Source organism: Molossus molossus, unplaced genomic scaffold (assembly GCF_014108415.1).
Source record: "Molossus molossus isolate mMolMol1 unplaced genomic scaffold, mMolMol1.p scaffold_m16_p_9, whole genome shotgun sequence".
NCBI classification, from domain to species: Eukaryota; Metazoa; Chordata; class Mammalia; order Chiroptera; family Molossidae; genus Molossus; species Molossus molossus.
The window spans coordinates 109,859,496-109,872,424 of NW_023425403.1; the positions used below are offsets into that span (position 1 = coordinate 109,859,496).

Consider the following 12,929-nt stretch of genomic DNA (forward strand, 5'->3'; position numbering starts at 1 on the left):
TCAACAGAAACATTACAGGCCTGAAGGGAATGGCATAACGTATTCAAAGTAATGAAAAATAAAAATCTGAATCCAGCTACACTATCATTCAAACCAAAGATAAATTAAAGAGCCTCTCAGATGAAATAAAAAAGGCTAAGAGAATATATTAGCACCAAACCAGCATTGCAATAAAAGTTAAAAGGACTGCTGTAATAAGCAGAGAAATAGGGGGAGAAACATAGGCATAATAAATCAAAGTGGCAATAAATAAGTACATATCAATAACCTTAAATGTAATGGATTAAATGCTTCAATCAAAAAACATCAAGTAGCTGAATGAGTAAGAAAGGATGACTCATATCTATGTTGTTTACAAGAGACCCATCTCACAACAAAAGACACATAGGTTTAAAGTGGCTGAATGGAAAATTTTTTCTGAGCAAATGGAAATGAAAAAAAAAAAAAGCTTGGGTAGCAATACTCATATCTGATAAGATAGACTTCAAAATGAAGGCTATAAAAAGAGACAAAGAAGGCCACTACATAATATAGAAGGATCTATCCAACAGGAGGATGGAACCTTGGTAAACATATATGCACCCAATGTAGGAGCACCAAAATATATTTTAAAAACTGCTGGAGGACTTCAAAGAAGAAATCGACAGCAATACAATCATAGCAGGGGACTTCAACACCACCCCGCTGATATCACTGGAGAGATGCTCTAGACAAAAAATTAACAAGGAAACAGAAACCATAAATGATGCACTAGATCGAATGGATTTAATAGATATCTGCAGAGAGATCGGTGTTTCAAGATTCTTAGTATATGTTCCTAGACGTGGGATCACTGTCAATAGTCAGTTCCACTTTTAATTTTCAAAGGATTCTCCATACTGTTTTCCATAGTGGCTGTACCAGTCTGCATTCCCACCAGCAGTGCACTAGAGTCCCCTTTTCTCCACACCCTCGCCAGCACTTGTTGTTTGTTGATTTAATGATAGTAGCCATTCTAGGAAATGTGAGGTGATAGCTCATAGTTGTTGTAATTGGCATTTCTCTGATGATTAGTGATGTTGAGCATTTTTTCATGTGTCTATTGGGCTCAGGACATATGTCTGTATTACCTCTTCGGAGAAGTGCCTATTCAGATCCTCTACCCATTTTTTTTATAGGATAGTTTGTCTTCCCGGTATTGAGTCATATAAGGTCTTTATATATTTTGGAAATTAACCCCTTATCAGATGTATCATTAACAAGTGTGTTCTTTATATAGTGGGTTCTCTTTTCATTTTGTTGATATTTTCTTTTGCAGTGAAGAAGCTTGTCAGTTTGATGTAGTCCCATTTGTTTATTTTTTTCTTTGTTTCTCTTCCCTTAGGGTATGTATTAGTGAAAATACTGCTATGTGAGATATCTGAGATTTTACTGCCTATGCTTTCTTCTAAGATTGTTACGGGTTCATGATATACATTTGTCTTTTATTCATTTTGAGTTTATTCTTGGGTATGGTGTAAGTAGGGGTTTGGTTTAACTTTTTTGCATACACCTGTCCAATTTTCCCAGCACCATTTATTGAAGAGACCATGTGTTCTTCATTGTATGTTCTTGCCTCCTCTTTTAAATGTTATTTGACCATAATGGTGTGGGTTGATTTCTGAGTTCTCTGTTCTGTTCCTTTGATCTGTATGCTGCTCTTGTACCAGTACCAGGCTGTTTTGATTACAACGGCTTTGTAGTCTAGACTGATGTTCTGCATTGTGATCCCTCCACTTTTATTTTTCTCTTTCAAGACTGCTTCAGTTATTCAGGGTCTTTTTGTTTCATATAAATTTTTGGAATATTTGTTGTAGATCTGTGAAATATACCACTGATATTTTAATAGAGATTGATTTTAATCTATAGATTGCTTTGGGTACTATGGACATTTTAATGATGGTAATTCTTCAAGTCCATGAACAAGGTATATTCTACTTATTTGTATGTTCCTTAATTTCTTTCTTCAATGTTCTATAGTTTTCTGAGTACAGGTCTTTTAACTCCTTGATTAATTTATTCACAGGTACCTTATTTTGTTTTTGTTGCAATAGTAAATGGATTTGTTTTATTAATTTATCTTTCTGATAGTTTATTAATGATGTATAAAAACGCTGTAGGTTTTAGTTCTTCTTTGAATGTTTGATGAAACTAGCCTGTGAAGCCATGCATTCCAAAACATTTGTTTGCTGGGAGTTACTTGACTACTGCTTCAATTTCATTAGTTGTTATCACTCTATTCAGGTTTTCTAATTCTTCCAGATTGATATGTGGAAGATTATATGTTTCTAGAAATTTATTGACTTTGCCATTGTCAAATGTGTAGTCACATAGTTGTTCACAGTATTTTCTTACAATCCTTTGTATTTCTGGGGCGCCAGTTTTTATTTCTTCTCTTTCATTTCTGACTTTATTTGGGTCCTCTCTATTTGTTTCTTAATTAGTCTGGCTAAAGGTTCATCAATAGTGTTTATCTTTTGTTGTTGTTGATCCTCACTCAAGGATATTTTTTTCATGAGTTTTTAGATAGAATGGAAGGGAAGGAGAAGAAGAGAGAGAGATAGAAACATCGATGTGAGAGAGACACCTCATTGGCTGCCTTCCACATGACCCTGACTAGAACTAGGGCTCAAAACTGCAAACCAGGTACATGCTCTTGACCTGGAATCAAACCCGTGATCCTTCAGTCTGGGGGCCAAAACTCTAGCAACCGAGCAAGATCAGCCAGGACTTGTTTATCTTTTCAATAAAACAGCTATTGGATCCATTACCTTTTGTACTGTTTTTTCTCTCTCTGCGGCATTTATTTCCACTCTGATCTTTATTATTTTCTTTTTTCTACTTACTCTGGGCTTTTTATAGATGTCCTTTTTCTACTCCTTTCAGTGGTAAGGTTAGATTATTTATTTGATAACTTTGTTGTTTTTTGAGATAAGGCTGTTAATCGCCCTCTCAGGACTGCTTTCACTGTGCTCCATAGATTTTGGTTTCCTGTGTGTTCACTTTCATATTTTTCCAGGAACTTTAGATTTCTTCATTGATCTCATTCACTGTTTAATATCATATTTAACCTCCAAGTTTTTTAATGTTTTTGTTTCATTTATCATAATTAATTTTGAGTGTCATGCCCTTGTTATCTGAGAAGATGCTTGATATGATTTCAGTCCTTTTGAGTTTGTTCAGATATATTTTGTGTTCTAAGATGTGGTCTATCTTTGAGAATGTTCCCTGTGCACTTGAGAATAATGTATATTCTGCTGCTTTGAGACAAAATGTTCTGTAAATATCAATTAAAGCTATCTGATCTAGGGTGTCATTTAGGGTCACTGTTTCAGTTTTCAATTTTTGTCTGAAAGGTCTATTCAGTGATGTCATTAGGGGATGAAATTTTCCTCCTATGACTGCCGTGCTATCAATGTCTTCCTTAAACTCTACAATAAGTGTTTTGTTTTGTTTTTTAAGTATATATTTAGGTATTCCTAATTTAGGTGAATGTTTATTTACCATGGCTATATCCTGTTGTTAGATTGATCCTTTTAGTCTTATGTGATGACCTTCTTTGTTTCTTGCTATGGCCTTTGTTTTGAGATCTATTTTGTCAGATATGCGTATTGGTACCCCAGTTCTTTAGTTTTTTTAATTTCCATTTGCATGAAAAAAAATTTTTTTTATCTCTTCACTTTCATCCTATGTGAGTGTTTTGTATTGAGATTGGTCTATTATAGACAGCATATATGTGGGTCATTTTTTCTTATTGATTAAGCTACACATGTATTTTAATTGTAACATTTAATCTATTCACATTTAAGGTTATTACTGATATGTACTTTTATATTACCATTTTTATTCTTTATGCTTACGCCTCTCCCCCTTCCTACTTCTTTTTTTTTTTTTTACAGTAGTCCCTTTAACATTTTGCGATACTGCTTTGGTGGTCATGAACTTCTTTCACATTTTTATATCTGGGAAGCTCTTTATTTCACCTTCAGTTTTGAAGGATAGCTTTGCTGGAGCGAGTAGTCTTGGTTTCAGATCCTTGATTTTTATTACTTTGAATTCTTCATGCCATTCCCTTCTGGCCTGCAGTGTTTCTGTTGAGAAATCTGCTGACAGCTCTATGGGAACCCGACTGTCTCTCTCTTGCTTCCTCTTAAGGTTTTTTCATTGTCTTTAACCTTTACCATTTTAATTATGATGTCTCTTTGTTTGGGTTTCATTAGTTTTATTTTGATTGTGACTCTTTGTGCTTCCTAAATTTGTGTGATTTTTTCCTTTACCAGGTTAGGGAAGTATTCTGTCATTATTTCTTCCAACAGATTATCTATTCCTTGCTCACTTTCTTTCCCTCTGGTATCCTTAAGGTGTGGATGTTGTTACATTTCATATTGTCCCAAGTTTTCTTAAAACTATCTTCATACTTTTTAATTTTATTTATTTATTTTTAAGTTTACTGCTCTGGTTGATTATTTGTACCTTTTCTTGTAATTTGTTGATTTGATAATCTGCTTTCTCTAACCTACCATTTATTCTTTCCAGTGTGTGCTTTATTTCACGTGTCATTGTTCATTTCCACCTGTTTTACTCTTGGCTTCTTTGTACTTCCTTATGCTGTTGAGCACTTTTGAAACCATTACTTTTACCCTGTTTCTGATCAGTTGCTTTCTTCCATTTCATTTAGCTGTTTCTCTGGAAAGTCTTCCTGTTCTTTCATTTGGGACCTGTTTCTGCCACCCTCCCCCCATTTTTTGCTATTTCTTTGTGTTTGTTTCTATGTATTGGATAAGACTGCTATGACTCCCAGTCTTGGTGGGGTGGCCTTCTGTAGTGGGTGTCCTATGGGACCCAGTGACGTAGTGTCCTTGACCTTCTGAGCTCGGTATTCCATGTGTTATGTAGGAGCTCCTGTTATAAATGGGTGTTGCTTGCTGTTGTCCCGTTCATGTGTGGGCAGGCAGCCTGCGAGACTGTTCTGACCTTGTCGTGCCACCTGTCACACAGGTGCTGACAGAACAAATCAAGACCAAACTGAAAAGCAAAATGAAACAAAAAAGCAAACTAATAAAACAACAAAAATAACTTTTTAAAAAGGAATACTAGAAGACAAGAAACCAAAAGAATTAAAGAAGAAAAACAAACAAACAAATAGAATATGAAAGGAAGGAAGGAAAAGAAAAAGAATAAGAGTAAAAAGAAAAGAAAGAATAATGAATGAAATAATAACAATTAAAACTAGTAATAACAAAGTAAAATATAGAATAGAAAAAGAAAAACAAAGAAAGTAAATAAAAAATAAAACAATCAAACAGACAAGGAAAAATAGAATGAGAAAAGGAAAGAGATACAAAAGAAAAAGAGAAGGAAGAAATTTTTAAAATGAAATATAAAAAAATAGCGAACAGATTTTTAAAAAGACATGAGTAGGCAGAGTTCGCCTCTGCAGATGTTGGTGCTGCATCACCCTTTGGATGCGTTCGGGGAGCTGGCTTTTGCGCTGATGTCCTCATCTGGGCCTGGGGTGCCGGCCCCTCCTGTCTCAGCTGCTGTTTCTGGCTGGTCCTCGGTGATCTGACGAAGCTCCCTGGACAGAGTCCCAAGCAACCTGCCGGGCGGGGACTCTGCAGGCCAAACGCTGGGGCCCACTTGGGTTTTGCACTTGAATGTTCTTGCTCTGAGCTGCTCTTCCCCCCCTCCCCCCAGAACTGCACTCTGCAGGGGTGAGGACCGGGCCAGGGTGGTTTAAACAGACTCACACAGGCGGTGGGGCCTGTTACCTGCAGGAGAGAGTGGGCCCGGCCTCCCCTTCCCAGGGCTGCCCGCTGCACCCTGGGATTTTCTCTCTGCTTCCCCATAACGCAGCCAAAGGGCCCTGCGCCCCCATCTGTCTCTGGGTCAGAAGCCCACCTGGGGGACAGGTCCCCACCCGCAGCTCTGCCCGGCCTCCCGCACCCTCCACGGGGCCGCAGCCGGTCGGAGGGGATAAAAGTATCAGCTCCAGGGGCCTTCCCATCTTTGCGCGGGGCTGGCCCTGGGGCTGAGGCCTCCCCGCTCTGGCAGGAGGTCTGCGTACCCCGGCTGCCAGGGGAGCGGGAGCGGTGCGGAGCCCAGCCCAGCGCGTCCCCTTGGCCTTGGGGCGCAGCGGACAGCGGCCGCGGGCGTGGGGAGGGCCCTGCCTGGACACGCAGGACGGACGGTGCGGCCAGTCCCCTCCCGGAGACCCCCTGTCCAGCCCCGTCCAGCGCGCTGTCCCAGGTTCTTCCAGAGAATGGGGGGCCCCTCCGAGGGGGAAACAGCGGGAACCCTCCCCCAGGCGAGCTGTGCCGGCGGCCCCCCTGCAGACACGGGTCAGGGGGACACCTCAGAGCGCCCGGTCCTGAGGGGACGATCTTCGCCTGGGACGGCGCAGTGTGTCTCCCTTGGACCGGACCCCTGCTGAGTCCCCGCCTGATGTGTGCGGCCTCCCGCTGCTTGTCGGTGGCCGTGGACGGTGATGCGGGCGCGGGGACCCCCTGGCTGCCCCGAGTCCTCCACACTCCAGGTCCCCGCCCTTCAGCTGGTTTTCAGGCCGACTTGCCCCGCAGTGTCGCCGCCTGTGCAGCCGGCGCTGGGCCCGCAGAGGTCGGAATGTCCTTCCCGGACCGGCGGGGGCCGCTGTCTCTGGGACGCAGTCTCGTTGTCACCCGTGCCCGGGAGAACTGGGGGACCCTCCCAGACTCCTGACCTCAGAAGGGCGTGCGGCTGTCTTCCGCCCGTCTCCACATTCTGCAAAGTGTTTAACCTCTGAACATTGGGAGTGACGGTGTCTGCTTTCAGATTCCGTGTGAGGTGTGCGAGGACTGTACGGAAAGGGGTTTGTCTCCAAAACCACAGGGCAGGCTTTTTTTAATTTTTCTTTTTTACACCTTTCCTAGGTTAACAAAGTATTGAAGCTTCTCCTAAGTCAAACCCACCCATGGGCACCCCTTAAACACGTGGTGCACCTTCTCTACGGGGGACATGCCATTGGGAAGAGAAAATTTCACCTGAATTTATAGTGTTTAGTTGTCAGTCCCAACAAGAAAGATGCGCGCAGGAAAAAAAAAAAAATATATATATATATATGCCAGATGGCCAGACATTTCATCATTTACTAGATATGTAATCGAGAACAAATTTACTTACCGACCTCTTATAACTTTCTCTATCCTTATTCTTAAAATAAAGTAAGGTCTGTGCTACCTCTCAAACGTGGTGTAAGGCGAAAACGATATCACGTTTGGGAAGTGTTTTCTACATGGTAATTGGTTACACTTCGGTAAGGAATTTGCTTTATTTCCACCAAGTTCAGCTGTGACGACTTACATTCGGCTAATTCCAATATGGTTTCACGTATGTTTTTCTTACAGCCTCAATCCAAATAAAAGTAAATTTATTTTTTCCAGATGATATACGTAGTTAAATGCTTATTATAGAAATTATTATGAGTATATAAAAGTATCTGTCATAACCAGAAAATAACCACTAAACAAAAAATAATAATAATAATCACCACTATTAACATTTTTCTTTTACGCCATATAAAGTGGCTGGCAAAAGGAGGTTTACAGTTGTTCTGTGGGAAAATACATACGACAAGAAGAAATTCTGTGTTTTCTGTGCTCATAACTGTAACCACTGTATTCCACCCCATATACTACAATTCAGACATATGTATATTTATCTCTGTACACAGCCTCGTTCCGTTACCACTATAACTTGTGAATACTCGTCCTTCCCAGCTCTGTGTTTGCTTCCTCCAGCCAGTGGGGTATTTTGCTTTCTGTTCGGTCTCACGGAACACGCAGAATGCCCAGGACGTGGGCTTTGTTCTGAGAAGGACGCAAAGCGCTTGGTGCTTGTTTCAACGTGCAATTATTTAAACCAGAACTTCCGACTTTAAAGATAACCGTGTTCTTTTAAAAGCGAAGAATTGCAGTACAGGTCTCGGGTGGGCCTTGGGGAACCGGGTCGCTCACGAGCTGCAGCCTTTCCGTGTAACACTGACTCTCCCTCTCCTTCCCATACAGTTCGTCGCTCAGCCCAACTGTCAGCAGCTGCTGGCCTCCCGCTGGTACGATGAGTTCCCAGGCTGGAGGAGAAGACACTGGGCGGTGAAGATGGTGACCTGTTTCATAATAGGACTTCTTTTCCCTGTCTTCTCGGTGTGCTACCTTATCGCCCCAAAGAGCCCTCTGGGGCTGTTCATCAGAAAGCCCTTCATCAAGTTCATCTGCCACACAGCGTCCTACCTGACCTTCCTGTTCCTGCTGCTGCTGGCTTCTCAGCACATCGACCGGTCGGACTTGAGCAGGCAAGGCCCACCGCCAACCGTCGTCGAGTGGATGATATTACCGTGGGTCCTGGGTAAATGTGTTATCTAGACCATATAACACCGTGATGCTGCCGCGACATGCTGTTGTTCAGACAATAACATCCTCCAGCGTTTAGAGCACAGAACGTGTGAGACGGCATCTCTCCATTGTCGCTTCTAGAACTAGTCCCCGAAGCCACCGATTAGGTTGCAGCTGGGTTCACCTGCTCTTAACTGCAGCCTACGAAATGTGACCTTCGGTTGTAGAATGACGTGTTTGAATGAATTCACGTCCCCCATGAATGCTTCCCGGGCTTTTGGTTGTATGTTTGTCTTTGAAAGACAGACATTCGACATGTGTCATTGGCCAGATATAAATAATTACTCGAATTTCCTAATAGAGATGCCTTCTAAAAGTTAAGTAGAAATTCCTCTGCCGAATTAGTAATTCTGGGCAGACGATGACTGCAAACATTACTTAAACTCCATTTACGTTTATCTTTGAAATTATATATTAAAGCAAAATAACAGTAAGTTTAACAACCTTTGGTATCTAATGGTTCATATTATGGAAAGAAAAGTGTTTTGGATATGGAGCACACTGTGGCAAGGTAGAAAAGCTTAAAGTCGCTAGTAAAAAACCCCATTTTTCCTCCCTGCTGTTATTACAGACATGGTTAAATTTACATTGCAATCATGCTTCCCTGCACCCTACGGTGTTGTTCTGAGAAACCCCATTTTCTCAGTGCTGCTAGGCATTTGGGTGTTCTCTGGTATTCTATCCATCTTGTCATTGACTTGTTCGGAGATGTGTGATGCGTTTCACGAGTCACAGTCTCGGAAGTCGAGTTTGAGTCTGTTGTCAAAACTGCTACCAGGATGCGAGGTGAGGGGAAGGCAGGGAAAAAAGACAGGACAGTGTCTGCATCTGAGACACACACACTTTTCTTTTCTTTATTTTTTTAAACTAAAAATGTGTATACATATTTTGTGTGTTTTATTTATTTATTATTTTTGGAAGTATTACAGATGTCCCCCTTTTTCCCCCATTGACCCCCCTCCATTCCCACCCGCCTCCTGCCTTCCCCAGCCCAACGTCTGTGTCCATCGGTTGTGCCTATGTGCATATCCGCTCTTTGGTTTATCTCTTCCCACCATCCCCACCCTCATCCCTCTGAGGTTTGTCAGTCTGCTCCCTACTTCCATGATCTGGATCTCTTTTGATTGACAGCTTATTTTGTTCAAAATGTTCCACAAATAAGTAAGATCATGTGGTATTTGTCTTTCTCTGACCAACTTATTTTGCTCAGCATAATACTCTCCAGGTCCCTCCACGTCATCTCACAGGATAAGGGATCTTTCTTTCTTACAGCTGCATAGTACTCCATTGTGTACATGTACCACAGCTTTTTTATCCATTCGTCTACTGATGGGCACTTGGGCTGTTTCCAGATCTTAGCTATTGTAAATAGTGCTGCTATGAACATGGGGGTACATATATTCTTTCTGATTGGTGTTTCAGGATTCTTAGGATATAGTCCCAGAACTGGGATCACTGGGTCAAATGGCCGTTCAAGTCTTAATTTTTGGAGGAAACTTCATATTGTTTCCACAGTGGCTGCACCAGTCTGCATTCCCACCAGCAGTGTACTAGAGTCCCCTTTTCTCCACACCCTCGCCAGCACTTGTTTGATGATTTGTTGATGGCGGCCATTCTGACAGGTGTGAGGTGATACCTCATTGTTGTTTTAATTTGCATCTCTCTGATGATTAGTGATGTTGAGCATTTCTTCTTCTCTCTCTTAGCCATTTGTATGTCCTGTTTGGAGAAGTGTCTATTCAGGTCTTCTGCCCATTTTTAATTAGATTATTTGTCTTCCTTTTGCTGACTTGTATGAGTACTCTATATTTTATAAAAATTAACCCTGTATCCAATGTATTGTTGCCAAATAGGTTCTCCCAGACAGTGGGTTCCCTTTTCATTTTGATGCTGGTTGCTTTTGCCATGCAGAAGTTTTTAGCTTGATGTATTAATTTTTCCTTTGTTTCTATTGCCCTAGGCATTGTATCAGTAAAATTACACTACATATGATGTCTGAGATTTTTCTGCCTACATTTTCTTCTAGGATTTTTTTAAAAATTATTATATGGGTTACATTTGTCTTTTATCCATTTTTAGTTTATTTTAAAGATTATAAATACTCTAAGTACTACCATAAGAAAAATCCATAAACCCTGGTAGGGTGGCTCAGTTGATTGGAATGTCATCTTGTGCACCAAAAGGTTTCAGGTTTGATTGCTGCTCAGGGCATATTCCTAGGTTGTGCATTTGATCCCCGTCGGGGTGTGTGTGGGTGGCCACCAATCAATGTTTTTCGCTCTCACATTGATGTCTTTCTCTCTCCCTCTCTCTCTCTCTCTCTCTCCCCTCCTTCCTCTCTCTCTAAAAATCAATAAAAAATGTATCCTCAGGTGAAGATTAGAAACGTTCATAAGAACAAGATATATTTTACATATCTTACTGGAAAAAACACCTTCTTAAATGAACTTTAAAATAGAGCATAAAGTACAACCACAAAATCCTTCTTTAAATTTTAATATCTCACATTGGGAATATATCCTTTGTAAAGTTTTCTTTATAGAATATTTCTTAAAGATGTATTCAGGAAATTAAGTTTCCCATTGCTGAATATCTAAAAATCCTGTTACCCCAAATAAAATACAGAATACTGCATTCTGAGAAACACTATAGATACAATGCATCATAAGCACATATGTTATTTTTTATCTTTACTATAGGAAATCAGTAAAAACATGTAGACTATTTTCTATGTAGTAAGCACAGTGCGGGACAACAGTGGTATAAAAATGAAGAGAAGTTCTTTATTATTATGAAGATTAAAGTTTATTGAAGGAAATGGATAATAAATACTGTGGTATGTTAAATAATGCATGAAAATGGTAACTATTCAAATAGAAACTTTAAACTTTAATAACTTGTATAATTAACAGTCATTGGCTGCCTTCTGCAAACGGTGTAGCAGAATTTTCCAAAACTGCTACCCATAGCTGAATGGTTAAACATTGGATACATTTAACTAGGAGAATTATAATAGAAACCAACAGAAATATCTGCTAAAGGAAACATTGTCTTTAGACATCCTGACTTCAAGGAGTGCACTTATCTGGGAGTTTTTAGGATGAAAATAGATTTCTAGAGTCAAAAATAAATAAATAAAATCATATTAATGATCATCTTGCTTAAATAATAAGGCATGGAAAATAGTGTGTAAATATCAGATAGATCTATCAAAACAGTCTGTTCATCAAACCTGGTGAACTCTGAATGTCTCATACCTAAGGCTGAGTTCTAATGTTTTGCTAGACCTGTGATCATAACGGGTATTCTCCATGTCACTAGGCTCTTAAAAAAAAAAGCATGGATTTGAATACATGCCAAGATTCTACGGCCAAGGGACTATTAAATTATGGGTGGTAACAACCACTCAGGATTTTCTTTTTAATTTTTTTTCTTTATTGATTTTAGAGAGAGGTAGGGAGAGGGAGAGAGAGAGAAGCATCGACGAGAGAGAACATCAACTGGCCGCCTCCTGCAGGCTCCCCACTGGGGATCAGGCCCACAACCTGGGCATCTGCCCTGACCGGGACTCAAACTGGTGACCTCTTGGTGCAGGGTCCACGCTCAACCACTGAGCCACACTGTCCGGGCAGGAATTTTCAGTGTCTTTATAAATAAAATGAACAATTCAGAGTGATGACTTCTGAAGTCCCATAGAGTCCCATTACTGCTGAGGAGGTATCATTATTAGAACATAGAAAATTGGTCTACTTTTTTATTGTGAAGCTGAGGAGGACAAAAGACAATAGGGTGGCAATGATTTAACCTTCTATCAGAAATGTGATAGACACAGAAAGGTATAGTGTGATTTGATGATTCTCTTAATGAGCAGTCCATGTTTCTCATTCATTTGCACTGTCTGGTGAAGTACATGCTCCCTCCATCATAAGGATTTAACAGGACTGAACAACTTATGGAGACGCGTGTGGCTTCATGTGTCCCTCATCATGTTCATTTTACTGATGACGGATTGAAGCTCTGTGCGTGGGCTTTACTCAAGTCATCTTGAAGCAACTTAGACCTTCAACTCATGTCAAAATCATGAGCTATGCATTGTGTAAAGAGATATCTTTTTATTCCTACTAAATTTACTTTCACTCATGTTCAGAGAATGTTTCCCGGACTGATGATACCATAACTTACGAGACACGATTATTTTTACACTTCCATTTTGTGTATCCAGACAAAAGACTCATTTTATACATTGATACTATGAGAATTTACTTTGAGGAGAAAAGTTTTCTCTCTCAAATCTATACTCGCAGATCAAATCCCTTTACCTTCAGAAATATGGTTTTACTTGGGAACTTCTTTTATGTTATATACCTTTTTTCTCTGTGTTTCAACAAGAACATATTCAACATTACAGATCCAAATATCTCGTGATTTATTACAGTGGCAGAACGTTTCTGATATTTATAACACTGTTCTGCTGAAAGCCAGCAT

General features: G+C 40.3%; 1 protein-coding gene across 1 annotated transcript in view; it reads left to right on the top strand.

Annotated features, from left to right (window-relative positions):
- The window catches only part of TRPC4 (transient receptor potential cation channel subfamily C member 4), a 178,486-nt gene that overhangs the window by 86,614 nt on the left and 78,943 nt on the right, over positions 1–12,929 (top strand). The window contains exon 3 of the mRNA XM_036250161.1: positions 8,061–8,397. Within this exon, the coding sequence (XP_036106054.1) occupies positions 8,061–8,397 (337 nt within the window). The remainder of the gene's footprint in view (positions 1–8,060; positions 8,398–12,929) is intronic.